The sequence below is a fragment of the Theropithecus gelada genome, chromosome 3 (genome assembly GCF_003255815.1).
Source record: "Theropithecus gelada isolate Dixy chromosome 3, Tgel_1.0, whole genome shotgun sequence".
NCBI classification, from domain to species: Eukaryota; Metazoa; Chordata; class Mammalia; order Primates; family Cercopithecidae; genus Theropithecus; species Theropithecus gelada.
The window spans coordinates 13,141,545-13,168,980 of record NC_037670.1 but is presented as its reverse complement, the minus strand read 5'-3'; the positions used below and the strand labels follow the sequence as shown (position 1 = coordinate 13,168,980).

General features: G+C 46.3%; 1 protein-coding gene across 2 annotated transcripts; it reads left to right on the top strand.

Annotated features, from left to right (window-relative positions):
- The first annotated feature begins 1,136 nt into the window (after positions 1-1,136).
- On the top strand, positions 1,137-27,436 carry ZKSCAN1 (zinc finger with KRAB and SCAN domains 1). Of its 2 annotated transcripts, XM_025379441.1 has the most exons (6): positions 1,137-1,600; positions 10,232-10,745; positions 10,964-11,117; positions 17,145-17,236; positions 17,533-17,659; positions 21,900-27,436. In XM_025379441.1, the coding sequence occupies exons 2-6, from the start codon at positions 10,320-10,322 to the stop codon at positions 22,790-22,792; spliced, it is 1,692 nt and encodes a 563-aa protein (XP_025235226.1). In that variant the 5' UTR covers positions 1,137-1,600; positions 10,232-10,319; the 3' UTR covers positions 22,793-27,436. The 2 variants fall into 2 exon arrangements, with proteins under 2 accessions (XP_025235226.1, XP_025235227.1); XM_025379442.1 differs by lacking the exons at positions 10,232-10,745; positions 10,964-11,117.

Below are 27,436 nucleotides of genomic sequence, written 5' to 3'. Positions count from 1 at the left end.
TGCCCGGCCCTTTTTTTCTTTTTTGAGATGGCATCTCGCTCTGTGGCCCAGACTTGGGTGCAACGGCACAATCATAGCTCACTGCAGCCTCAAATTCCTGGGCTCAATCTGTCCTTCTACCTCAGCCTACCAAGCAGCTGGGACCACTGGCACACGCCATCATGCACCCAGCTAATTTTAGTATTTTTTGTAGAGACAGGGTCTCATTACGTTGCTTAGGCTGGTCTCCAACTCTTGGGCTCAAGAATCCTCCCGTCCCAGCCTCCCCAAGTGCTAAGATTACAGGCTTGAGTCATCATGTCTGGCCCTGTCATTCCTTTTTAGTTTTCAAACATTTTTTAAAAGGTAAATCTGGCCGGGCACGGTGGCTCACACCTGTAATCCCAGCATTTTGGGAGGCTGAGGTGGGTGGATCACGAGGTCAGGAGATCAAGACCATCCTGGCAAATATGGTGGAACCCTGTTCTCTACTAAAAATACAAAAATTAGCCGGGCATGGTGGTGTGCGCCTGTAGTCCCAGCTACTCAGGAGGCTGAGGCAGGAGAATCGCTTGAACCTGGGAGGTGGAGGTTGCAGTGAGCCAAGATCTTACCACTGCACTCCAGCCTGGGTCACAGAGCGAGACTCCATCTAAAAAATAAAAGTAAATCTCTCCAAGCAGTAAGAGTCATGCAACCAAGCTACTGAGTTCAGTTTCTCCCATGAACTTGTCTCGGAACGTAGTGGAAGTCACAACCATTAAAGCCTGTAGCCCCCCCCACCCTTGCACAAGGTGGCCCCCTCTTATGCGTGCCTTACCCTGCAAGGCTGTAATTGTGGTAGGTTGTGAAAGCACTTTGAAGGTAAAAGTGTCTGTTGATACTTCGAAAACTGCTTTTAAACAGCTATAATAGCATATGCCACATGAACAAAGCACAGAACCTTATAACTATGCTTGCTTGTGGAAAGACATCCCTTGTCCACAGACCAAGTATTTGAAACTACCACTCCATACAGCTCCAGGGCCCTGAGAGAAGCTACCATGGCAGCTTTGGGAAACCAGCCACCCTTGGCTTCACTTTGATCTTCCTCTGTCTACACCCTTGTTTCATTTCCTGTGCCACAGACGTTCAATTACCAGCTACTATTATTGCTTGATAATAACTATAATTACTACAAGGACTGCCTGAGATGAAAAAGACAGGTGAAATCGAACTTTCACATGGACTCGTGTCTGAGCTGGGGAGACTGTTTGAGTTTGAGTCAGGGAAAGCCTCAAACCCCCCCCCACCCGCTCCCGTTGGTCCCCGCATTAACTGGGGGCGAACAAGGACCAGACCCTCCAAGCTGGAGGCTTGAAAACTCAAGGGCAAGCGGCCTGGTCCAGCGATTCGGAAACCGAGATGCAAAGTCCTCCCGCGCTCCTAGAGAGGACCCGGAAGCGCGGCGCGGTCCCGGAAGACGAGGTGCTGACACACTTCCGGCCTTTGTGACTCATTGTGTCTGTGTCGAGGCGTCGGGAGGGCCTAAATCCGAGTGCGGTGCCCTTCGGCCGGCCTGAGCCCCAGAGTCAGCTCCCCTTTCTCGCCCAGCGCCCCCAGGCCGTTCCCGGGGCTCACGGTGAGACTTGGGGCCGGCCTCTGGGGTGGGCGGGCGGGGCCGCAAGGGTGTGTGCGCGAGGGTGGGCTCCGCAGCTGCGGCCCTGGGACCCCCTCCAGGCGGCCCCGGTGTTGTGAGAAGAGAGTCCATGCCCCTGCCTCCTGGCCGGGCCCGGCCGTAGGAAGCATCGCTGTCCTTGGGAGACGTCTCCACCCCACCTCCGGGACCAGGCTGGGAGGGGGCGAGGGTTTCAGTGGCCGAGGGTGCCCGGAGACGTGGGGAGAAGCCGTCTGCGGGACCCTCTCCCGCAGTGTCGTCATCGCCCTTTGACATTTCTGCAAAGGGGGTCGCGAGCGAACCGACCCCGGTCTTGATTTTTCTGCTCTCCTTTCGTCGCCATTTGCTTTGATTCCGGTGAGGTGTTTTTTTCCTCCTTGGTTCCTTCGGGACCTTGAGGTGAAATGAGCGGAAGGATGAGAGATGGACACATTTTGAGGTGCCGCATACGTTTCCAGACCTGCCTTTCCTCCTCCTGCCCTCATCACTGAGCGGTGATTAAACAGTATTTGAAGCCTAGTCATAGTGGATAAAGAAGTGATTGGGATCTAGTAGAGATTATATACACCCCACTCTTTCAGCTTGATGGAATGCTTTGAAGGCTTTGGAAAAGATCTGTCCGGGACGTTGGGTGGATTTTTCAATTTTGGATAGTTGCTCTGTTTGACATGGAGTGGGATGAGAAGTGGAGGGAATTTGTGGAAATTGCACTGTGTCACTAGGAGACTGATTAGCTGAGTGACCTTGGATAAGACGAGACACACTAAGTCTTAATTTCGCCGTCAATAAAACTAACTGGATTTTCTCGAAAGGCCCTTCCGACTTCGAAATGATTTGGTCAATGTAATTGAAAAATTAACTACAGTTTAGCTTGACACTCCTCCGTCCCTCCCCTCCCTTTCCTGCAGTGCCCCCGGTACACAATAAGATACTTTCATTATAGAGAGTGGCTGTTCCATGGCCTGCGACCAAAGAAAGCATTTATTGTACGGGCCAGTGCTAGGCGGATTGGAGGCGGTCAATAAATACTTGTTGAATTGAATTGTGGAGAATTCATTGTAACCACATCAACAAAGCACTGTTAGTATATATGCTGAACAAATGTGGGGAAATCGCTGTGTTACATAGGTAACCATGGTGATTTGCCCCAGAATGTGTATCCAGGTTTATATCTTCTCTAAATTACCATATAAGATTCTTGTTTATTTCAGGCAGTTTTCACCACTCTTAAAATACTAACGGGGAAGCTAGCTACTTAGTCTTTTGCTCATTCTCGATTTAAAAGCATTTAAAATACAGATAAATAGCGTATTAAATCTAACATTTTCATTCTGTGGGAGTATCAATATTCTTTGAATAACTACATGTCTTTTAAGGTAACTTTTTCATATTAAAACATTTGATAGCTCTTTAAAAAAAATGAGTGTAAAGGGCAAAGGGCAATTTATTTAAAATTTTTTTTTCTTTTTTTTTTTTTTTTTTTTTTGAGACAGAGTCTTGCTCTGTCCCCCAGGCTAGAGTGCAGTGGTGCAATCTCGGCTCACTGCAACCTCTGCCTCCCGAATTCAAGCAATCCTCCTGCCTCAGCCTCCCGAATAGCTGGGACTACAAGCATGTGCCACAAGGCCTGGCTGATTTTTGTGTTTTTAGTAGAGACAGAGTTTAGCCATGTTGGCCAGGCTGGTCTCGAACTCCTGATCTCAGGCAATCTGCCCACCTCGGCTTCCCAAAGTGCCGGGATTACAGGCGTGACCCACCGTGTGCCCAGCCTTTATTTACACTTTCAACACTATGCCCTGGAAAAATACTGGGCTGTTTAGAAAACAGCCTTTGAGCCTGTAACTTCAAGCCCTTGTTTAAGAAAATCATTTCTGTTTATCCTAGGTGAGAACTGGGGTATCCTTAGCTGCTGGGGGTAATTTTATTTAAAGTGGATGGTATGTCAGTATGGTTTTCAGCCCATATTGACCCAGAGGTAGTTTCCTACTATCTGGAACCCCCACCCTACCCCCATTTGACTGATAAGGATACAAAATGCCAGAGAAGTTAAATACCTCACTCAGGGATGTGCCACTTATTGTGGGAGACTAGAATTCAGTTATTGACGCCTGTGCAGCTTTCACTATTACCGGAGTTGTCCCATTGCTTAATCTGAAAATTGGAATGTGCAAGCTGAAAATTGGAATGTACGGTTACATCTTTTAAGCTTATTGAAAAAAATTAAGACATTTCTGTAGTGCCTAGTAAATGCCAGGCACTATTTTAAGTGCTTTATATCTATTACCTCATTTAATCCTCACAGCAACTCTATGGGACAAATGCTGATTTTTACTCCCATTATACAGATGAGGAAACTGATGCATAGAGAGGTTAACTTGTTGACTTGCCTAAGGTCGTCAACTAGTAAGGGGTGGAGCAGCTTTAATGCTAACCTGAAACTCATCCAGCTAGCCCATGGAACAAATTTGAGGGCAACATTGAATGTAGAATGAACGGGCTTTTAAAAAATAGTAACATTGGGCCAGGCACGGTGGCTCAAGCCTGTAATCACAGCACTTTGGGAGACTGAGGCGGGCGGATCATGAGGTCAGGAGATCGAGACCATCCTGGCTAATATGGTGAAACCCCATCCCTACTAAAAATACAAAAAAAAAAAAAAAAAAAAAAAAAATTGGCCGGGCGCAGTGGCTCACGCCTGTAATCCCAGCACTTTGGGAGGCACGAGGTCAGAAGATCGAGACCATCCTGGCTAACATGGTAAAACCTCGTCTCTACTAAAAATACAAAAAAATTAGCTGGGCATGATGGTGGGCGCCTGTAGTCCCAGCTACTCAGGAGGCTGAGGCAGGAGAATGGCATGAACCTGGAAGGCGGAGCTTACAGTGAGCCGAGATCAGGCCACTGCACTCCAGCCTGGGTAACAGAGCAAGACTCCATCTCAAAAAAAAAAAAAAGTAACATTGTCAATTCAGTCAAGGGTATTTTTAAAACAGGCTTGCAAGGAATCATGCTAAGAAGTACAAAGAGGCATGCTCTTGATAATCTAGTTGAGGAAGAAGGTAAGAAAAATTAGAGAGAAAGAAACACCGTGAGAAATTACCTAGCAAATGTTTGGTGAAGAGTATTAGGGCATTTTAGAGACAGTAGAGAAGACTCTGTTCTCAGATCATCTGGCAAACCTAAGATAAAACCCAGCCTTTCCACTGCTGTGATGGGTCTTCCCTGGACCCCAGAGTAGGAGCAGAGAGATACTGAGGGTGAGGATGATGACCTATCCCAGTTGGGGGCAGAGGGAATGTGCCAATATCCGTGTCTATTTCCCCCGGACTCATATCCTCCTTAGAGTTGTGTCCTGTTGATTCCCACTGACCCAAGAAATGTTCTGCTCAATAGCTGAGGCAGGATAAAACTTGCACAGAAGTAGGGATTTCTGGTGGCTGGACTCGCTGTCACACTAGTTCTGCTCAGTTACCATGTTTGAAGATCCCACCTGGTTATGTTGTACACAGTCCCCACTTGAATCTTCTGCTGTGTCTCCTCCCTTTCCCAGGAAGGGCTTCAGTCACATAGTGACCCTCCAGTGAAAACTGGGTGGTAGATGAGCCCCGTTCCTGAGTGATTTTTTATTTTTTTTCTTCGAGAAAGAGTCTCGCTCTGTCATCCAGGCTGGAGTGCAGTGGCACGATCTCGGTTCACTGCAGCCTCCATCTCCCAGGTTCAAGTGATTCTCTTGCCTCAGCCTCCCGAGTAGCTGAGCTTAACAGGCATGTGCCACGCACCCAGCTATTTTTTCTATTTTTAGTAGAGACGGGGTTTCTCCATGTTGGCCAGGCTGGCCTCAAGCTCCTGAGCCCAGGTGATCCACTCTCCTGGGCCTCCCAAAGTGCTGGGATTACAGGCGTGAGCCACCGCACCTGGCCCTGATTGATTCTTCATTGCCAGCCTCATAGGCCTTCATTTTAGGATCTGTATACCCCACATGTTAGGTACAAGATAAATTTTGTATCATGGTTAAAGAGTTTAAATTGGGGAGTCACTTTTATTTCAAATTCTGCCTCTACTATGTACTTGCTGGGTGACCTTGGGTAGGTTATTTAATGGCAGTATACCTCATTTATTTTTATTTATTTATTTTTTTTGAGATGGAGTCTCGCTCTGTTGACCAGGCTGGAGTGCAATGGTGCAATCTCGACTCAGTGCAGCCTCTGCCTCCCAGGTTCAAGTGACTCTCCTGCCTCAGCCTCCCAAGTAGCTGGGACTACAGGCGTGCACCACCACACCTGGCTAATTTTTGTATTTTTAGTAAAGACAGGGTTTCTTTATGTTATTCAGGCTGGTCGTGAACTGCTGACCTCAGGTTATCTACCTGCCTTGGCCTCCCAAAGTGCTGGGATGACAGGCATGAGCCACTGCGTTGAGCCTCTCAGTTCTTTACATAGTGAGATAAGTGTAGCTACCTCCTAAGATTGTTATGTGGTCAAGTGAAAATGCTTAAATATCCGGTACCTAGAAAGCACTCAGGAAACGTTAGCTCTTACTGTTATACTTATGAGAGGGTTGTTGAACAGTGAGGAGAGGCAAGTGGTGTTTTAGCTTAGCTTTAAAGGATAAATAGGATTTGAAAAGGCAGAGAGGACTCGGTGGGAAGTCCCAGGCGTGGAGTGTGATGTTAGGAAAGGATGGCATATGTAGGAAATACTTCCTACAAGGCATATGTAGGAAATACTGATGAGAGTGCTTTTGTTGCATAGTGAAGGTTTATGGGGGGATTGATGGGAAAAGAAGCTTGAGGGGAAGTTGGGACCGGGCACTGGAGAATATTGACTACAAGGCCATAGAGTTTTAGAAAGAATAATCTGAGAGGTGGATCGTGGTAGAGAAGGGGGAAAATGAAGGCAGGGAGCCAAAGAAAGGAAGCTGGACTTCATGGAACTAGATAAAAAAAAATAAGTATGGCCTGTAATCCCAGCACTTTGGGAGGCCGAGGCAGGTGGATCACTTGAGGCCAGGAATTTGAGACCAGCCTGGCCAACATGATGAAACCCTGTCTCTACTAAAAGTACAAAAATTAGCCGGGCATGGTGGTTAGTGCATGTAATCCCAGCTACTCGGGAGGCTGAGGCAGGAGAATCACTTGAACCCAAGAGGTGGAGGTTGCGGTGAGCTGAAATCATGCCATTGCACTCCAGCCTGGGCGATAAAGCAAGACTCCGTTAAAAAAAAAAAAAAAAAAGATTATTTTTGTGCTGTTATATGTACACAATCCCCTTTTCACCAAAATTAAGAATATGGTTAGTGAGAGCCATATAACTAAAAATGCTTTTGCTAGTTTAAAACTCTTGGTTTAACTCATCATGATAAAGCAGTCGAATTGTCTGTTTCTGAAACTTCAATTTGATGCTTAGTTTTGATGGCTGTAGAGGTGAAAAAGATAAATTCAGAAAGATTTGTAGCTTCAGATGGAAGAATCAGTGTCAGTTCTGTTTAGTAACTTGTGATTGATCCAACCCATCAAACATGCTAAATTTTTGTTGTTGAAATTCAAAGAGTATATTCTTACAAACTAATCAGGCGGTGGCATTTTATATTTTTAACAAATAGGCTTAAGACCCACCTGAAATTCTTCATTTGAAAGATTTTTAAACAGGTTAGAAAATATTTCCTAGTCTTGCCGGGCGCGGTGGCTCAAGCCTGTAATCCCAGCACTTTGGGAGGCCGAGGCGGGTGGATCACGAGGTCAGGAGATCGAGACCATCCTGGCTAACATGGTGAAACCCCGTCTCTACTAAAAATACAAAAAACTAGCCGGGCGTGGTGGCGGGCGCCTGTAGTCCCAGCTACTCGGAGGCTGAGGCGGGAGAATGGCGTGAACCCGGGAGGCGGAGCTTGCAGTGAGCCGAGATCGCGCCACTGCACTCCAGCCTGGGCGACACAGCGAGACTCCGTCTCAAAAAAAAAAAAAAAAGAAAATATTTCCTAGTCTCACTATGTTGCCCAGGCTGGAGTGCAGTGGCGCGATCTCAGCTTACTGCAACCTCGACCTCCTGGGTTCAAGTGATTCTCCTGCCTCAGCCTCTCAAATAGCTGGGGTTACAGGCACCTGCCACCATGCCCAGTTAATTTTTTGTATTTTTAGTAGAGACAAGGTTTCACGATGATGGCCAGGCTGGTCTTGAACTCCTGACCGCAGGTGACCCCCGCTCCCCTGCCTCAGCCTCCCAAAGTGCTGGGATTATAGGCATGAGCCACTTCACCCAGTCCCAAGTTCCTAAAATGTGAACATAGATGGGTTTTTCCTGGATACTTGATATCATTTTTGGCAGTTAAATTACATAACAATGGAACCATTTCATACAGCTGTTCTTGTAATTGCTCTTTCTTCACACTTTTTTTTAAAGAAGCTACTTTCTAACTCATTGGTGACTTTTTCTTTGATTTAGATTGACATTGGTTTTTACCTCCTAATGTGGCCAAAACGTTGCTCTAGATAGAAGCTTCATCTGTGCCATTTTCTTGTTGTTCACGTCTGTTTATATTACTAGTATGTCCTGCAATTGCGGTTTCTCTACAAGAATCTTTTTTTTTTTTCTTTTCCTAATAGGGCCTTGCTCTGTCACCCAGGCTGGAATGCAGTGGCGTCATCTTAGCTGACTGCAATCTCAAACTTCTGGTCTCACGCAATCCTCCCATCTTAGCCTCCTGAGTAGCTGTGACTGCAGACACGGTCCCCATGCCCAGCTAATTTTTTTTCTTTTTCACAGAGACAGGGTCTTGCTGTGTTGCCCAGGCTGGTCTCAAACTCCTGGCCTCAAGCATCCTCCTGCCTCATCCTCCCGCCTCATCCTCCCAAAGGGCTGGAATTATAGGCATGAGCCACCACATCTGGCCACAAGAATCTTTTTTTTTTTTTTTTTTTTTTTTTTTTTTTTGAGACGGAGTCTCACTGTGTCTCCCAGGCTGGAGTGCAGTGGCGCGATCTCGGCTCACTGCAAGCTCCGCCCCCCGGGTTCACGCCATTCTCCCGCCTCAGCCTCCCAAGAAGCTGGGACTACAGGCGCCCGCTACCGCGCCCGGCTAGTTTTTTGTATTTTTAGGAGAGACGGGGTTTCACCATGTTAGCCAGGATAGTCTCGATCTCCTGACCTTGGGCCACAAGAATCTTTAAAGCTGCTTGTCTCTTTTATGAGAGTAAGATTAGTTAAAGGTGGATTTTTTTTTTCTTTTTTCTTGTTTTGAGACAGAGTCTCGCTCTGTGGCCAGGACGGAGTGCAGTGGCACGATCTTGGCTCACTGCAACCTCAGCCTCCGGGGTTCAAGTGATTATCCTTCCTCAGCCTCCCAAGTAGCTGGGACTACAGGTGTGTGCCACCATGCCCAGCTAATTTTTGTATTTTTAGTAGAGACAGGGTTTCACCATGTTCACCAGGATGGTCTCAATCTCCTGACCTTGTGATCCACCCGCCTTGGGCTCCCAAAGTGCTGGGATTAACAGGCGTGAGCCACCGCGCCCGGCCAAAGCTAGATTTAGAAATCCATTATTTCACATAACTGGTCTCAGATAAACCGGGCTACATCACAGTGTCTAAAATGAACAACACCTGTGACAGGTCAGCACAGACTAAGTAAGAGTATTAGTGTCAATTTGTATGTTAAATATGGCTTAATTTCTCTCACTTTTAAGATACAGACATTCTGATTATTTTCTTTCTGTATCCCTTGCAGATCATCTTGTATTTTGGAAACCACAATTTAGACTGCCCAAGGCACCCATAAAAATAGTAAAAGTAGCTGGATGGTACAAAAGTAGGTCCCAGGGCTTCAAATTTGGTTGAATATTGACTCCAGTAGTAGGCAGCCACCTGCTTGAGCAAACCTAACCCCAGTTATGTCATCTGTAAAATGGCACTTAACAGTTTGGCCGACCTGCTAGGGCTGTTGTGGGGACAAAAGAAGATGGTGCATGTACTGCTTTAAGCCTGGCACCTGGCACTCTGTTAACATTCAGCTCTCTGGGCTGGGCACTGTCAATGCTCTGTTTCATAACCTGCTGTCCACCTGCAGGTAAATCACTCTGACTCCAGGCAAACACCCTGAGGGTGGAGTTGGCCTGTTTGAGGTTTCTGTTTGCAATTCTTGATATATGAAGTGACAATGGAGACTGTAGTTTTTTCCTCTATTTTTTAGGATTTTTTTTTTTTTTTTGACAGAGTTTAACTTCTTGTCTCCCAGGCAGGGAATACAGTGGCATAATCTCGGCTCACTACAACCTCTGCCTCCTGGGTTCAAGCAATTCTCCTGCCTCAGCTTCCCGAGTAGCTGGGATTACAGGCACCCGCCACCACACCCGGCTAAGTTTTGTATTTTTAGTAGAGATGGAGTTTCACCATGTTGGCCAGGCTGGTCTCGAACTCCTGACCTCAGGTGATCCGCCTGCCTCGGCCTCCCAGAGTGCTGGGATTACAGGCGTGAGCCACCACCCCTGGCCTCAGGAGCGTTCTGATAGTGCTTCAATGTGTTGCCTCCTATGAAGTGTTAGCAGCACAGATCACTTTTTGTAAAGGTACGTACTAATGACTTTTTTTTTTTATACTTCAGGAATAGTACAGAAACACATCATAAAACCTCCCAGGACATAAAGGTGAGCACAGACCCTGTTTGGATCAAGTCAGTTCCTGGAGCCTGAATGATGACTGCTGAATCACGGGAAGCCACGGGTCTATCCCCACAGGCTGCACAGGAGAAGGATGGTATCGTAATAGTGAAGGTGGAAGAGGAAGATGAGGAAGACCACGTGTGGGGGCAGGATTCTAGCCTACAGGACACGCCTCCTCCAGACCCGGAGATATTCCGTCAACGCTTCAGGCGCTTCTGTTACCAGAACACTTTTGGACCCCGAGAGGCTCTCAGTCGACTGAAGGAACTTTGTCATCAGTGGCTGCGGCCAGAAATCAATACCAAGGAGCAGATCCTGGAGCTGCTGGTGCTGGAGCAGTTTCTTTCCATCCTGCCCAAGGAGCTCCAGGTCTGGCTGCAGGAATACCGCCCCGATAGTGGAGAGGAGGCTGTGACCCTTCTAGAAGACTTGGAGCTTGATTTATCAGGACAACAGGTAAAAAGAGGTGAAACCTGTTATGTGTGAGCAGGGCACAGACATTGAAAGTGGAGCCAAAAATATTGGCAGTCTTTAGGTCATTAGGTGGTTACTCTGTCTAAAAAATGTTCTGTCTTTCTCCCTGCATCCACTGGCATACTCATGGTCTGTTTTTAAATATTGTAGTTCACATTTACAGAGTGATTTACCCACAAGCCCAACCTGTCTGTCTTCAGGTCCCAGGTCAAGTTCATGGACCTGAGATGCTCGCAAGGGGGATGGTGCCTCTGGATCCAGTTCAGGAGTCCTCGAGCTTTGACCTTCATCACGAGGCCACCCAGTCCCACTTCAAACATTCATCTCGGAAACCCCGCCTCTTACAGTCACGAGGTAAGAAGCAAGGTTTCATTTGGGGGAAGGGAAATGATTCAGGACGAGAGTCTTCTTTGTGCTGCTGAGTGCCTGTGATGAAGAAGCACGTTAGGCCTGGGCAACATAGCGAGACCCTATCTCTACAAAAAATAGAAAAATCGGCCAGGTGCGGTGGCTCACGCCTGTAGTCTCAGCACTTTGAGAGGCCAAGGTGGGCGGATCACAAGGTCAGGAGATCGAGACCATCCTGGCCAACATGGGGAAACCCCGTCTCTACTAAAAATACAAAAAATTAGCCGGGCGTGGTGGCGGACGCCTGTAATCCTCAGGAGGCTGAGGCAGGAGAATGGCGTGAATCTGGAGGTGGAACTTGCAATGAGCCGAGATCGCACCACTGCACTCCAGCCTGGGTGACAGAGTGAGACTCCGTCTCTCAAAAAAAAAAAAAAATAGAAAAATTAGCCGGGTATGGTGACACACACCTGTGATTCCAGCTACTCAGGAGGCTGAGGTGGGAGGATTGCTTGAGCCCAGGAGGTTGAGGCTGCAGTGAGCTGTAATCACGCCACTGTACTCCAACCTGGGCAACAGAGCAAGGACCCTGTCTCAAAAGCTACTTACAGAAAAGAATTAGCCTGGGCATGGTAGCTCACACCTGTAATCCCAGCACTTTGGGAGGCTGAGGCGGGCAGATCACTTGAGGTTAAGAGTTTGAGACCAGCCTGACCAACATGGTGAAACCCTGTCTCTACTAAAAATATGAAAATTAGCCAGGCATGTTGGTGCATGCCTATAATCCCAGCTACTCGGAGGCTAAGGCAGGAGAATCACTTGAACCCAGGAGGTAGAGGTTGCAGTGAACCGAGAACCCACCACTGAGCTCTAGCCTGGGTGATAGAGTGAGACTCTGTCTTATAAATTAATTAATTAATTAATTAAAAATTTTTAAAAAATGAAAAAAGCTGCATGCTTGTTTTTTGTTATTAGTTATTCTATATTGTTGTCATTATTCCCAAATATTGGGGAAAATGCAACTTACAGACCAATCTCAGGAGTTAAGTTACTACGAAGGCAAATGAACTATGCATAATGAACCTAGTAGGCATTATTTATTGAATTATCAGCATTCCAGGTGTCCAGCACATTTTTAATAGGAAAGTTTTGGGAACAGATGTCATTATTTCCAGCCTAGGTTTTAAAGCACTCTAGTATGTCATAAATTATCTTCAAAAGGATCATAAATCTTGTTTAAAGATCTATTTTATTTAAAATATATAAAAATAATCACTGCACTCCAGCCTGGGTGACAGAGTGAGATTCTGTCTCAAAAAAAAACAAAAAAAACCAAAACTATAGCGTCAGTCTTTTCTAGGTTATTTTCAGAAATTTCAAACAATGGGAAAGAATGAAAAAACTTTTGAGGGGAGTTGAGGAGCACGAAAAAAGATCATTTCACAGTCTTTTTTTTTTTTTTTTTTGAGACGGAGTCTTGCTCTGTCGCCCGGGCTGGAGTGCAGTGGCACCATCTCAGCTCACTACAAGCTCCGCCTCCCGGGTTTACGCCATTCTCCTGCCTCAGCCTCCCGAGTAGCTGGGACTACAGGCGCCCGCCACCTCGCCCGGCTAGCTTTTTGTATTTTTTCGTAGAGACGGGGTTTCACTGTGTTAGCCAGGATGGTCTCGATCTCCTGACCTCGTGATCTGCCTGCCTCGGCCTCCCAAAGTGCTGGGATTACAGGCGTGAGCCACCGCACCCGGCCTAAAAGTACAAATTTTTTTTTTTTTTTTTTTTATTTTTTTTTTTTTTTTTTTTGAGACGGAGTCTCGCTCTGTCGCCCAGGCTGGAGTGCAGTGGCCGGATCTCAGCTCACTGCAAGCTCCGCCTCCCGGGTTCACGCCATTCTCCTGCCTCAGCCTCCAGAGTAGCTGGGACTACAGGCGCCCGCCACCTCGCCCGGCTAGTTTTTTGTATTTTTTAGTAGAGACGGGGTTTCACCGGGTTAGCCAGGATGGTCTCGATCTCCTGACCTTGTGATCCGCCCGTCTCGGCCTCCCAAAGTGCTGGGATTACAGGCTTGAGCCACCGCGCCCGGCCCCCACAGTCTTATAAATAAAAAGTCATGTTGTTTTTTCCCTTTGATGGAAAAATGTAATATCTTTATCCAATTTTAAAATCAAAGTGTGTGCATAGAATGTCTGTAAAAACAAGGAAATGCTAAAAGTACAGTCATTTATCACTTAATGGCAGGGATATGTTATGGTAAGTGCAATGTGAAGTGATTTTGTTATGCGAACATCATAAAGTATACTTACACAAACCTGGATGGTCTAGCCTACTGCACACCTAGGCTACAGACCTGTACAGTATGTTACTGTACTAAACACTGTAGGGAATTTAACACAGTGGTATTTGTGTATCTAAACATAGAAAAAGTAAAAACCGAGTATAAAAGATTTTTAGTCCTGGCACGGTGGCTTACGCTTGTAATCCCAGCACTTTGGGAGGCCGAGGTGGGTGGATCACTTGAGGTTCGGAGTTTGTGACCAGCCTGGCCAACAGGGTAAAACCCGGTCTCTACTGAAAATACAAAAATTGGCTGAGCACAGTGGCTCACACCTATAATCCCAGCGCTTTGGGAGGCCAAGGCAGGTGGATCACTTGAGGTCAAGAGTTCGAGACCAGCCTGACCAACATGGAGAAACCCCGTCTTTACTAAAAATACAAAATTAGCCAGGCATGATGGCACATGCCTGTAATCCCAGCTACTTGGGAGGCTGAGGCAGGAGAATCACTTGAACCCGGGCAGCAGAGGTTGCAGTGAGCTGAGATCGCGCCATCATCACGCCATCGAACTCTAGCCTGAGCAACAAGAGCGAAACTAGTCTCAAAAAAATATATATATATATACACACACACCTGTATGGAACATTTATCCGTGAACAGAGCTTGCAGGACTGGAAGTTGCTCTGGATGAGTCAGTGAGTGGTGAGTGAATGTGAAAGCCTAGGACATTACACTACCGTAGACTCTAGAAACACTTTACACTTAGGCTACACTGAATTTATCTCAAAAATTTTTGTTTCTTCAGTTTCTAAAAATATGAAAATCAGCCAGGTATGGTGGCTCATGGCTTAATCCAGCACTTTGGGAGGCCAAGGCGGACGGATCAGTTGAGACCAGGAGTCTGAGACTGGTCTGGCCAACATAGTGAAACTCCATCTCTACAAAATAAAAAAAATTAGCCAGGCGTGGTGGTGCACGCCTGTAATTCCAGTTACTCAGGAGACTGAGGCACAAGAATCACTTGAACGTGGTAGGCAGAGGTTGCGGTGAGCCGAGATTGCACCACTGCACTGCAGCCTGGGTGACAGAGTGAGACTCTGTCTCAGAAAAATAAATAAATAAACAAATAAATAAATAAAAATTAGCTTACTGTAACTTTTTTACTTTATGACCTTTTTGGTTTTTTTTTTAACTTTTTGACTGTTGTAATAACACATAACTCAAAACACAAACATGTTGCACAGCTGTACAAAAACATTTTTTATTCTCCTACAAGGGTTTTTCTAGTTAAAAAAATTTTATTTTATACTTTTTAAACTTTTTTGTTAAAAATTCATACACACTCCAATCTGGGCAACAGAGCAAAAGTCCATCTCAAAAAAGAAAAAAAAAAAAGGCCAGGCGCAGTGGCTCATGCCTCTAATCCCAGCACTTTGGGAGGCCAAGGTAGGCGAATCACTTGAGGTTAGGAGTTCGAGACTAGCCTGGCCAACATGGCGAAACTCTGTCTCTACTAAAAATACAAAAATTAGCTGGTTTTGGTGGCATACACCTATAATCACAGCTACTCAAGAGGCTGAGGCACAAGAACGCTTGAACCCGGGAGGCAGAGCTTGCAGTGAGCCGAGATTGCATCACTGCACTCCAGCCTGGGCGACAGAGTGAGACTCCATCTCAAAAACAAAACAAAACAAAAAAACACGCACCATGATGTTTAACTCCACCACTGTTGATGTCCTTATAAGTTTTCTCCACACTCCACAAGCAGAAGTCACAGGGGGGTGACCTCAGGAAACTGGAGAGGATATTCATGGTCTTAAGCACTTGATTATAGAGTTTAGGTTGCCAGAGTAACAATTTCAAAGACCCTGGCACACACAGTTACTCTTTAGTAAATAGTTCTTAAATGAACTGAGACATGTACATTTATTCTCAATTTCCTCTTTGTCTTGTTTTTCAGAGTGTTTCCTAACTCTCAGAAGGTTAAAAAATTAAGTACTTGGGACCAGGCACAGTGACTCATGCCTGTAGTCCCAGCACTTTGGGAGGCTGAGGCGGGCAGATCATAAGGTCAAGAGATGGAGACCATCCTGGCCAACATGGTGAAACCCCATCTCTACTAAAAATACAAAAATTATCTGAGCATGGTGGCAGGTGCCTGTAGTCCCAGCTACTCGGGAGGCTGAGGCAGGAGAATCGCTTGAACTCAGGAGGTGGAGGTTGCAGTGAGCCAAGATCGCACCACTGCATGCCAGCCTGGGTGATAGAATGAAACTCCGTCTCAAAAAAAAAAAAAAAAACCATACTTGGTTGGGTGCGATGGCTTACATCTGTAATCTCAGCATTTTGGGAGACCAAGGTGGGAGGATCACTTGAGCCCAGGAGGTCAAGGCTGCAGTGAGACATGTTTGAGCACTGCATTCCAACCTGGGTGACAGCCCATTTTATTATTGTATGGTTTGAAATAGGTACAAAGTTTGGTCATTCCGTTTCAAATTCATTTCTCAAATATACTTGTATCTCACTAACATCATCTGTCTACCAGTAACATTTCCAAATCTAATAGTACTTGGCAAGAGGTGGGGAGGGGGTTAAATTGTACAATTTAAAATTTTCCTAATTCTTACGCATCACAGTTATTGTGATCATATGCTAATGTTAAACTTTTGTCTCTTGGCATTTGAACCATGCATACATCTTATCAAAAAACAAAACAAACAAACAAAAAAAACAGTATTTATTGTGGCCAAGTGAGGGAGAAAAGTAGAGGGACAAAAAGTGGCAAAAACTTAGCCAGAGGTGGCCGGACGCAGTGGCTAACACTTGTAATCCCAGCACTTTGGGAGGCCGAGGTGGGCAGATCACCTAAGGTCAGGAGTTTGAGACCAGCCTGACCAACATGGAGGAACCCCGCCCCTACTAAAAATACAAAATTAGCCGGGCATGGTGGCGCATGCCTGTAGTCCCAGCTACTCTGGAGGCTGAGGCAGGAGAATCTCTTGAACCCGGGAGCCGAAGGTTGCGGTGAGCTGAGATCGCATAATTGCACTCCAGCCTGGGCAACAAGGACAAAAGTCTGTCTCAAAAAAAAAAAGAAACCTAGAGCTAAGGAGACCTCCTTACTTCCCTCCCTTTCTGGATATTGCTACTAAAGTGTTTTTTTTTGGCGGGGGGTTTTCATTGAGTCATTGAGACGGGGTCTCACTCTGTCATCCAGGCTGGAGTGCGTGATCATAGCTCACTGCAGCCTCGACCCCTTGGACTCAAGCGATCCTCCCGCCTCAGCAGCTACTGAAGATTTTAAAGCTGTGTTGTGTTTTCTACAAGTGTAGACATAAATGGGATGCTCATATCCTGGTATCGTTCCTTGGACTGGAGGAAATTAGGAGCCAGACTTGAGTCATGGGCTGAAGGTACCCACTTTCATAGCTGAGAATAGGAACCTGGGTTCCCATCCTGGCTCTGCCACTGGGAATGTGACATTAGGGAAGTCATTTGCACTCTCAAAGACTCAGTTTCCCCTTCTTTAAAATAAAAGGGTTGGACCAGGTGATTAGGACCTTTTTATGACTCCTGTCCAGGAGTAGAGGTCTTGGGAAAACTGAGGCCCTGTGTTCTCTCATTTGTGTTGTCTGGAATTCTCTGTTTGGGACCTAAACATTGAACAGTGGCTGGTGCAGGAAGGAATGTGCCCCGAGCCCTTCCTTGAGCAAGGCTCAGAGCAGAGCTGATTTACTCACAGCCCCTTTCTCCTCCCCCAGCTCTTCCTGCTGCCCATGTTCCTGCTCCCCCTCATGAGGGTAGTCCCAGAGACCAAGGGATGGCATCTGCACTATTCACAGCGGATTCCCAGGTGAGTTGTGGCCCCTCTGCTCTCCTGAGTCCCCAGCATCTGCCTCTGTTCCTGAGCTCTCTTGGTGGTCTCCACAGGCCACTCTGGATGCCCCTGCTCTCAAAGAAGCCCCAACCCTGTCCCCTCCTTTTAGCATCTTTCTACCACAAACTTCCCCCCACCCCCAGGTTCTGGCCACCCTTTTCTTCCCAGCATCCTGTAGCTTTGCAGCCACCTCTGTTCCTGACTCCAGGTTTGAGCAATGGGATTGTCCCTGAGTTTGGGGGGAAATGACTGTTTGTCTCCTGTTATTTCAGGCAATGGTGAAGATTGAGGACATGGCTGTGTCCCTCATTCTGGAGGAATGGGGATGTCAGAATCTGGCTCGGAGGAATCTCAGCAGGGACCACAGGCAGGAGAATTATGGGAGCACATTTCCCCAGGGTAAGACGGATGCAGGCTTACTGTCTGGTAAGATGGTTTTGTCTCTGTGTGTTAGCTGTGGAATCTCTGATGTGTTCAACTGGGTGTTGGTGAGGAGTTAGAGACTACCTACCCCCCGCTTTTTTTTTTTTTTTTTTTTTTTTTTTGAGATGGAGTCTCACTCTGCCGCCCAGGCTGGAGTGCAGTGCCGGATCTCAACTCACTGCAAGCTCCGCCTCCTGGGTTTACGCCATTCTTCTGCCTCAGCCTCCCAAGTAGCTGGGACTATAGGCGCCCGCCACCTCACCCGGCTAGTTTTTTGTATTTTTAGTAGAGACGGGGTTTCACCTTGTTAGCCAGGATGGTCTCGATCTCCTGACCTCGTGATCCGCCCGTCTCGGCCTCCCAAAGTGCTGGGATTACAGGCTTGAGCCACCATGCCCGGCCCCTACCCCCTTTTTTAGACCAGATGGAGAGTGAGAATGTTTGTGTTCATTTAACTCCAAAAGCATGGTACTGTGACCCTGATTCCAGGTGGGTTTTTTATCGCTAGGTAGTTTTCGCTCTTTAGAATCAGAAATAATTGCATTCCAAGTCCTCACCTCTTCAGCCACTCAGTTGCCTGGAAGGCAGTTCTGCTCCGTTCCCATGGATTACAGTTTAGGTGCCTCTGTTGGGGGAATATCTCTTTCCTAGCAGAGATGACCAGGCGAACTGATCATCCGTCTAATCCCAATCCATTGTCCTGGTACCATATTCCCGAAACTACCAAGCATCCTTCTGTTGGCTTTCTGTCTTCTTCCATCCTGTGTGATTAGTGTGATTCCAATACACTGCTTTGTATAATTCCACGAACTTGCACCTGGACTGTCCTTGTGATGAGGATTCCCAGCTTCCAAACTTAATGGTGATTTTCTATGAAGAGCTCTGGGTCCTGGATGTGTAGTAAGAACAAGGAAGTTCAAGGGGCATCAGCCAGATAAGACAAGGTGACACTGTTGGCAGACATTTCCATTTGTCTCTGCTGGATCTTAACCCCTCAGGACAGTGCTGCAAGGAAGCCCTCACGTGAGTACAGTAATAGGGAGGTCCACAGCAAGCTTCTACCTGGAGAGGGCAAAGGGAGTGTGAATACAGTGTGAACATGAAGGATGTTACTAATGAAACATCAAGTTCTGTTTTTGATCAGGCATACATGGGGCTTATAATTTCTCTTGGTACTTGCTCTTTGTGCTGGATGAATTTTTTTTTTTTTTTTTTTTTTTTTTTTTTGAGACAGGGTCTTGCTGTTTCCCAGGCTGGCATGCAGTGCTGCGATCACAGCTTGCTGCAGCCTTGACCTCCCAGGGTCAAGCAATCCTCCCACCTCAGCTTCCCAAGTAGCTGGGACTACAGGCATGCATCACCATGCCCAGCTAATTTTTGCCTTTTTTGTAGAGAAGAGGTTTCGCCATGTTGCCTAGGCTGGTCTGAAACCCTTGGGCTAAAGCGATCCAGCTGTCTCCACTTCCCGGAGTTCTGGGATTTAACAGGATCAAGCCACTGCACCTGGTCTCCAGCATTGTTTTGTGTTTCTTTTTCATTCTTAGTTATTCTGTGTCAGTCAGTGAAGGGTTTAGTTATTTATACTAATGTTGTAACCACCTTTTTCACCTACTCCTCTGTTACTTGAGCACTGTCAGCTCTGTGCTCCTCTCCCTGGTGGAGAGAAACTATTCCATGTGTCTGACGGTTCCTGTAGCCTGCCAGGTTCAAAACAAGTTCCTTGGCCAGGCACACCGGCTCACACCTGTAATCCCAATACTTGAGGAGGCTGTGGCAGGAGGATCGCTTGAAGCCAGGAGTTCAGGACCAGCATGGGCAATATAGCAAGACCACTGTCTCTACAAAAAATTTTAAAAATTAGCCAGGCAGGCCGGGCGCGGTGGCTCAAGCCTGTAATCCCAGCACTTTGGGAGGCCGAGACGGGCGGATCACGAGGTCAGGAGATCGAGACCATCCTGGCGAACACGGTGAAACCCCGTCTCTACTAAAAAATACAAAAAACTAGCCGGGCGAGGTGGCGGGCGCCTGTGGTCCCAGCTACTCGGGAGGCTGAGGCAGGAGAATGGCGTAAGCCCGGGAGGCAGAGCTTGCAGTGAGCCGAGATCGCACCACTGCACTCCAGCCTGGGCGACAGAGCGAGACTCCGTCTCAAAAAAAAAAAAAAAAAAAAAAAAAAAAAATTAGCCAGGCAGGGTGGTGCAGGCCTGTAGTGCCAGCTGCTTGGGAGGCTGAGGCAGGAGGATCACTTGAGCCCAGGAGATTGTGGCTGCAGTGAGCTGTGCCCATGCCACTGTACTCCAGCCTGGGTGATAGAACAAGACCCTGTCTGAAAAACAAAAACAAAACAAAACAAAGTTTCTTGACCGGGCACGGTGGCTCAAGCCTGTAATCCCAGCACTTTGGGAGGCCGAGACCATCCTGGCTAACACGGTGAAACCCCGTCTCTATTAAAAAAATACAAAAAAACTAGCCAGGCGTGGTGGCGGGCGCCTGTAGTCCCAGCTACTCGGGAGGCTGAGGCAGGAGAATGGCGTAAACCCGGGAGGCGGAGCTTGCAGTGAGCTGAGATCTGGCCACTGCACTCCAGCCTGGGCGACAGAGCGAGACTCCGTCTCAAAAAAAAAAAAAAAAAACAGGCCGGGCGCGGTGGCTCAAGCCTGTAATCCCAGCACTTTGGGAGGCCGAGACGGGTGGATCACGAGGTCAGGAGATCGAGACCATCCTGGCTAACATGGTGAAACCCCGTCTCTACTAAAAAATACAAAAAAACTAGCCGGGCGTAGTGGCGGGTGCCTGTAGTCCCAGCTACTTGGGAGGCTGAGGCAGGAGAATGGCGTGAACCCGGGAGGCGGAGCTTGCAGTGAGCTGAGATCCGGCCATTGCACTCCAGCCTGGGCGGCAGAGCGAGACTCCGTCTCAAAAAAAAAAAAAACAAAACAAAACAAAGTTTCTTGTTTGCCTGTTAATCATCAGCTTGTTGATAGAAAACTCACAGAACTGGAGAAATATTTACTTTTCCTTTTTAAACTGTATTCCTTTCTGCTAATACCACTAATCGTTTTCTATGAAAGACCTGTTCTTTTTTTGAACTTATGAATACTTGTTAGAAATGGAACATGATGTTTTTGTTTTTTGTTTTTTTTTTTTTTTTTTTTTTTTTTTTTTTTTTTTTTTTTTTTTTTTGAGACAGAGTCTCGCTCTGTCGCCCAGACTGGAGTACAGTGGCTGGATCTCAGCTCACTGCAAGCTCCGCCTCCCGGGTTCACGCTATTCTCCTGCCTCAGCCTCCCGAGTAGCTGGGACTACAGGCGCCAGCCACCTCGCCCGGCTAGTTTTTTGTATTTTTTTAGTAGAGACGGGGTTTCACCGTGTTAGCCAGGATGGTCTCGATCTCCTGACCTCGTGATCCGCCCGTCTCGGCCTCCCAAAGTGCTAGGATTACAGGCTTGAGCCACCGCGCCCGGCCGGAACATGATGTTTTAAATGTATACATAAACCTTCCAGTTAATTATCAGGTGATCCAGTGGTAGACCTGTGACCTCTGAAGGCTCCTGCTTCTCATCCCTTCCCTCCTGCCATGACTTGTTCTCTTCCCTCTACTCATTCCCCTTGTGTCTGTTTCTTCCCGTCCTCTCCCCATGTTCCCTCTGTTGTCATTTCCCCTTACTCTCCACTCTTTACCTGCACTCTCATTTTCCAGATTTTTGTTGTTCCAAAATTAGAACAACAGATCTTCCTGTTGTCCCAGTTTTTCCCCTTGTTTTTCTCCTATTTTACTCCAATTAATATTGTGAAGTCAGGCCGGGTGCAGTGGCTCACGCCTGTAATCCCATCACTTTGGGAAGCCAAAGCAGGCGGATCACCTGAGGTCAGCAGTTTGAGAGCAGCCTGGCCAACATGGTGAAACCCCGTGTCTACTAAAAAAATACAAAAGTTACCTGGGCATGGTAGCATGCACCTGCAGTCCCAGCTGCTTGGGAGGCTGAGGCAGGAGAATCGCTTGAACCTGGGAGGCGGAGGTTGCAGTGAACCGAGATTGCACCACTGCTCTCCAGCCTGGGTGACAGAGCGAGACTCTGTCTCAAAAGAAGTAAAAATAAAAATATTGCAAAGTCATTTTGCAGCCGTGTAGAAGCTTCCCGGGAAACTGTCACTTGATCCACCTGTATATTGAAAAGAAAAAGGTGCGATTTGAATTTTCTATGTATTGTGTCAGGTGGTGAAAACAGGAATGAGAATGAGGAGTCAACCTCAAAGGCTGAAACCACAGAAGATTCGGCATCACGTGGGGAGACAGCAGGAAGATTCCAGAAAGAGTTTGGAGAGAAACGTGACCAGGAGGGCAAAACAGGAGAAAGACAGCAGAAAATCCCTGAGGAGAAAACCGGGAAAGAGAAGAGAGATTCAGGGCCAGCTACAGGAAAGGACAAAAAAACCACCCCAGGAGAGAGAGGTCCAAGGGAGAAGGGGAAAGGATTGGGAAGAAGCTTCAGTCTGAGCTCCAACTTCACCACCCCTGAAGAAGTTCCCACAGGAACAAAGTCTCACAGATGCGATGAATGTGGTAAATGCTTCACGCGAAGTTCAAGCCTTATCCGCCATAAAATCATCCACACTGGAGAAAAGCCCTATGAATGTAGTGAGTGTGGGAAAGCCTTCAGTCTTAACTCCAACCTTGTCCTGCATCAGAGGATCCACACAGGAGAGAAACCTCATGAATGTAACGAGTGTGGCAAGGCCTTCAGCCACAGTTCCAATCTCATCCTCCATCAGCGCATCCACTCTGGAGAGAAACCTTATGAATGTAATGAGTGCGGGAAGGCCTTCAGCCAGAGCTCAGACCTCACCAAGCATCAGAGAATCCACACAGGGGAGAAACCCTATGAATGTAGTGAATGTGGAAAAGCTTTCAACCGAAACTCGTACCTGATTTTGCATCGGAGAATTCACACTCGAGAAAAGCCCTACAAGTGCACTAAGTGTGGCAAGGCCTTCACCCGCAGCTCCACCCTCACTCTGCATCACAGAATCCATGCCAGAGAGCGAGCCTCTGAGTACAGCCCAGCCTCCCTTGATGCATTTGGCGCATTCCTGAAAAGTTGTGTGTAAAGGAAGAATTTGCCATCGAGCCATTTCCCCCTTTTGTTTCTAAAATTATTTCAGAGATGTGTGCCCTTGGAGGGAAAAAGAAATACAGCCTCCACGGATTAAAAAAGAAAAATCACACTTAAGGATCCTTCGAGTCACAGCAGCAGTGTTCTGCCTTTATGTAGTAGTTTGGCATATAATCCCTCCACACAGCCCCTGCAGGGAGAAGCTTATCTTACGGATAATCCACGTGAGATTTCCACACAAGATAAAAGCACACGCAGAGTGAAATGTCCAGCTTTTCAGTAATGAGGATACCTTTAAGGCACTCTTGGACTCTCGGCAACCACAACATAATAGTTCAAAGATCAAGATTGGCTCCACGAATGTGATACGGAGGTTAGGATGCTACTTGCTGCAAACAAACCCTACTTTGGCCAACATCCTGCTTATTCCTCAAAAAAGAAGGACAGTGAAAACAAAAACAACATTGGGACATGCTGCTCAAGCTAGTTATATATACAATATGTTATATATATGATCACTGGTAGCCTACCAAAGCTGTAGAAATCTAGGACTGTGCTAATCAGTATCAAACCAAAGATTTCTATCTCTTCCCGAAAGAGAGGGTATGTGCACCAGTCTACAGTTCCAAAGGACTGCAACAAATGTAGATGGTTCTATCCTCATCCCTGAGATCAGTTCGATTGAAATGGCAACAACTCAAAATACACCTCTCCCTTCTTGAAATCCCTAAAGCACTGTCGCACTCCTAAATGCGTTTCTCCACAAGTTAGCACTTGATTGTATACTGCCTTTTAATCCTTCGTTGTTTCATGTATGAAGTTTTTAACCACCCCCCCACCCCCAAAAAAGATTAAGTTGTCAAGGGATATATTTCTATCCCTGCCAGCACAGTGCTGGACATAGTGAGTGCTGAACACCTAAGAGGCACTCATTCAGACTGACTTCTACAGGACCTCTACGTCTGTGATAAAGGTCTGTGAATCATGAGTTCCTGAAATATGGTAGCCTGGCCCAGCTTCTCAAGAGGACCTTCATAGCCACAAGGCATGCTAAACCTCTGGGGTCTGATGCTATTTTTGTTCCAAATATAAACGAAAGGCACTAGTCAGCCGCCTGCATAGACTTTCTAAACAGATCAGTGAGTAAATACCATGGAATGTCAGAAATGACTTTATCATCGTCATCTTGAAGAAAAATATGAACACTGATGAAGGTCTTTTTTTTGTTTTTTTTTACATCTTTCTGTGGCAAAGCTCTTAGAATTCTTTTCAGTTAGCCGCTGAACAGGATGATGACTTGGGGATTTTCTGAATCATTTGTAACTTAGATACTGGAGTTCAGAAGATGTGATTTTTGTTGCTTTTCAGAAAAAGGAACATGGTAGGGAGTGTTTTTTCCCACGCTTTTCCAGTAACTTTGCAAAAGCATTAGTTGTTTACTGGCAGTTACTAAATGTACATTGTTGCTCTGAGAAACTCAGCAGTGTACTGAGATGTGGCTGGTTGTGTCACCGTCATAGTGCACAGTGACTTTTCTGTTTCTTGTCACTAAAGACTGAGGTGAGGTTATGAGACTTTCACTGGTCCCATCGTCTGTGCGCAGGGTGCAGCTGGCTACCTAGAAGCTGATGGCAGGAGACTGTTTCACACACAGGAGATTGTGAGCTGTGTAGGTAGTCATCGCCCCTCGAGTAGGACAAGGGTCCTACCCAAGGCTAGGACAGCCCTGCGGAAACAGAAACGTAGACTGAGAACAAACCTCCAGACTATCAGTGTGACCTTCCCATAACAAGAGAACACCATTTATAGTTTGAGACTTTCCCTTGAGAAATTTATACTAAAACTATTACTCATCAATCATTCACTGATCAGCAGCTAAAGTCCGTGAGACCAAATGGTTTTATATGGAACCAACGAAGTGGGAGCTAAAACTCTGCACAGTGGTCATTCTTTGGCCTCTCCTTGGCTTTATGACTTAAACCAACCACAACTTCCCCATAGCTTCTAGGCAGTTTCGTCAGCATTACTTGGGAAAACGTTGTTGCAAGTCAACCAGTCACCAGGATATTTCTACCCATGCAATGGAAGAAAAACCTGTTACTCCAGAAAAGTATATCTAAGTAACTTTTTATAGTAAAATGGAGGCAGAAAATATCTTAAGGATTTTCTTCAAAGAATAAGCCACAGCAGTGGTTATGTAGAAAACTGCTGGTGCTTTTGAGCAAGGACTTTTGCCCTCTAGAAAGCAACTGAGGCCAGGCGTGGTGGCTCACGCCTGTAATCCCAGCACTTTGGGAGGCTGAGGCACGTGGATCACCTGAGGTCAGGAGTTTTGAGACCAGCCTGGCCAACGTGGTGAAAGCCCGTCTCTACTAAAAATACAAAAATTAGCCGGGCGTGGTGGCGGGCGCCTGTAATCCCAGCTACTTGGGAGGTTGAGGCGGGAGAATCACTTGAACCCAGGAGGCAGAGGTTGCAGTGAGCCAAGATTTCGCCACTGCATTCCAGCATGGGTGACGAGCAAAACTCCGTCTCAGAAAAAAAGGAAAGAAACTGGAAGTGAGGTGTGGAACTCTGGGCAATGACCCAAGCACTTATTTTTTAAGAGAGAAAGGACTTTGGTCATGTTTACATTGGCCTTTTTTTTTTTTTTTTTTTCCTTCAGCCACAACTACATGCTGATATAAATCAGCCATCATTTTTTAGTTTTGTTTTTAAATGAAGGTTAAATGTGACCTGTGCCCTCACATTTAATTCCGTTTCATAGGGACATCTTCCTGACTTTGTTGGATAGCTGCCACTAGGGTTGCTTTGGATCTTCAGCACATGCTCTCCTTGAAGCAGCTATTTGAAGATGTGTTTTCTGAGGAAAACAGGCTACAACTGTTGATTAAAACCACTTGCAGTGCATTTGTTTATCAGATGCTCAGTGCAAAGTGTAATTGGGTCATGGTCAAAAACGCTTGCAACATCTAATTGGCATTCAAGATAGTCATTCAAAAGTTCTTGGCCCACTGAAGTCTAATAACAGTTGAAACATTCTGCAGCTAACCATTAGCATGCTAGTTGTCCTAATGGAAATTTTTGAAGAGTTTTTCAGTATATAACCTACCTTTGCCAGGAAGAGAAGTCAAATCCTCAGGTTGTTGGGTATTTGTTTCTACTCCAGCCTGGCAGGCAAGGCTAAAACCTTAGAATATCGATGTATGAGACATCTTGATATGTAAAGCACTTATTATTAAAGGCATAAAAGTCAAACTACTAAATATGTGTAGAGAGATTGACATGTGGTACGTGGGACAGTTCACATAGACATCAGAGAATTTATTCCAGAAAGGAACCTCCTGAATGTGATGAATATGGCAAAGCCTTTAATCACATCTCAGCCCTTAGCATCAGAAAGCTTACACTGTAAATAAACGATGAATATTATATGTGAGGAAAATTTTCATGTATAGCACTCATTGCTTCAGACAGAAAATTCCGTCAGTATGTTCCAATAATCATGTGATGAATTTGAGAAACATTGCAAGAGGGAGCTCAATCTTGGCCGCGCGCAGTGGCTCACCCCTGTAATCCCAGCACTTTGGGAGGCCGAGGCGTGCGGATCATGAAGTCAGTAGTTCGAGACCAGCCTGGTCAACATGGTGAAACCCTGTCTCTACTAAAAATACAAAAAAAATTAGCTGGGCGTGGTGGTGCGCGCCTGTAGTCCCAGCTACTCGGGAGGCTGAGACAGGAGAATTACTTGAACCTGGGAGGCAGAGGTTGCAGTGAGCCGAGATCGCGCCACTGTGCTCCAGCCTGGGTGACAGAGCGAGACTCCGTATCAAAAAAAAAAAAAGGGAGCTCAATCTTAACTGCAGAGAATCTACAGATGAAAAAAAAAATGTGGGGAAATGCTTTAAAAAAAATAACAACATGTGCAACTTCTTAGAAAAATTGTTAATGTTAGATACTTCTTTATATTTTATATGACCATAATGTCCATGTGTGTTTTGTACCTTCAGTCTGTTATTGTTCTGTGTATTACCTGTAAGCAGATTCTGTATTTTATTTTAGCCTACTTGACAGAACACATCACTCAGAAAAAGTGAAGTTTCGGAGCAAACAGTGAAGAAATCAAGTGTGGTTGTAGACAAAATGTCGGTTCACAGAACAGAGCAGCAGGGAGATGAAGGGAAAAGCTTCATAGTTCGGTGCTTATCACATCAAGAGATTGGTAAATTTCTGAGGAAAGACAGGCTAATGGGGCACTGAAATGGAACAACTCCTTTAAACATGTGCAGCCTTTTGAGTTTTTCCTCAAAACCAAGAAGTTGACCTCTGAGCTGTCAGGTGACCATTGTGTGCAAAGGGGATGGATTCTCTTGTCAGTAGAGGGTCTTCTGCATGAAGCGAGAGCAGGAAGTGTACTGGAATCACCAATTGGGACTGCTTCAGCTGACCAGGTTCTCTAAACCGTAGTCTTGCTTTCCCACTAACTCACTCTTAAATCCTTATGCTTAGAAAATTGGGGAAAAGGCGGGCACAGTGGCTCAGGCCTGTAATCCCAGCACTTTGGAGGCTGAAGTGGGTGGATCACGAGGTCACGAGATCGGACTATCCTGGCTAACATGGTGAAACCTCGTCTCTACTA

Coding starts and splice junctions, on each gene's coding strand:
- ZKSCAN1 (XM_025379441.1), top strand. CDS start 10,320: ATGATGACTGCTGAATCACGGGAAGCCACGGGTCTATCCCCACAGGCT. Junction 10,746..10,963: donor TTGATTTATCAGGACAACAG/GTAAAAAGAGGT, acceptor GTCTGTCTTCAG/GTCCCAGGTCAAGTTCATGG. Junction 17,660..21,899: donor TGGGAGCACATTTCCCCAGG/GTAAGACGGATG, acceptor GTATTGTGTCAG/GTGGTGAAAACAGGAATGAG.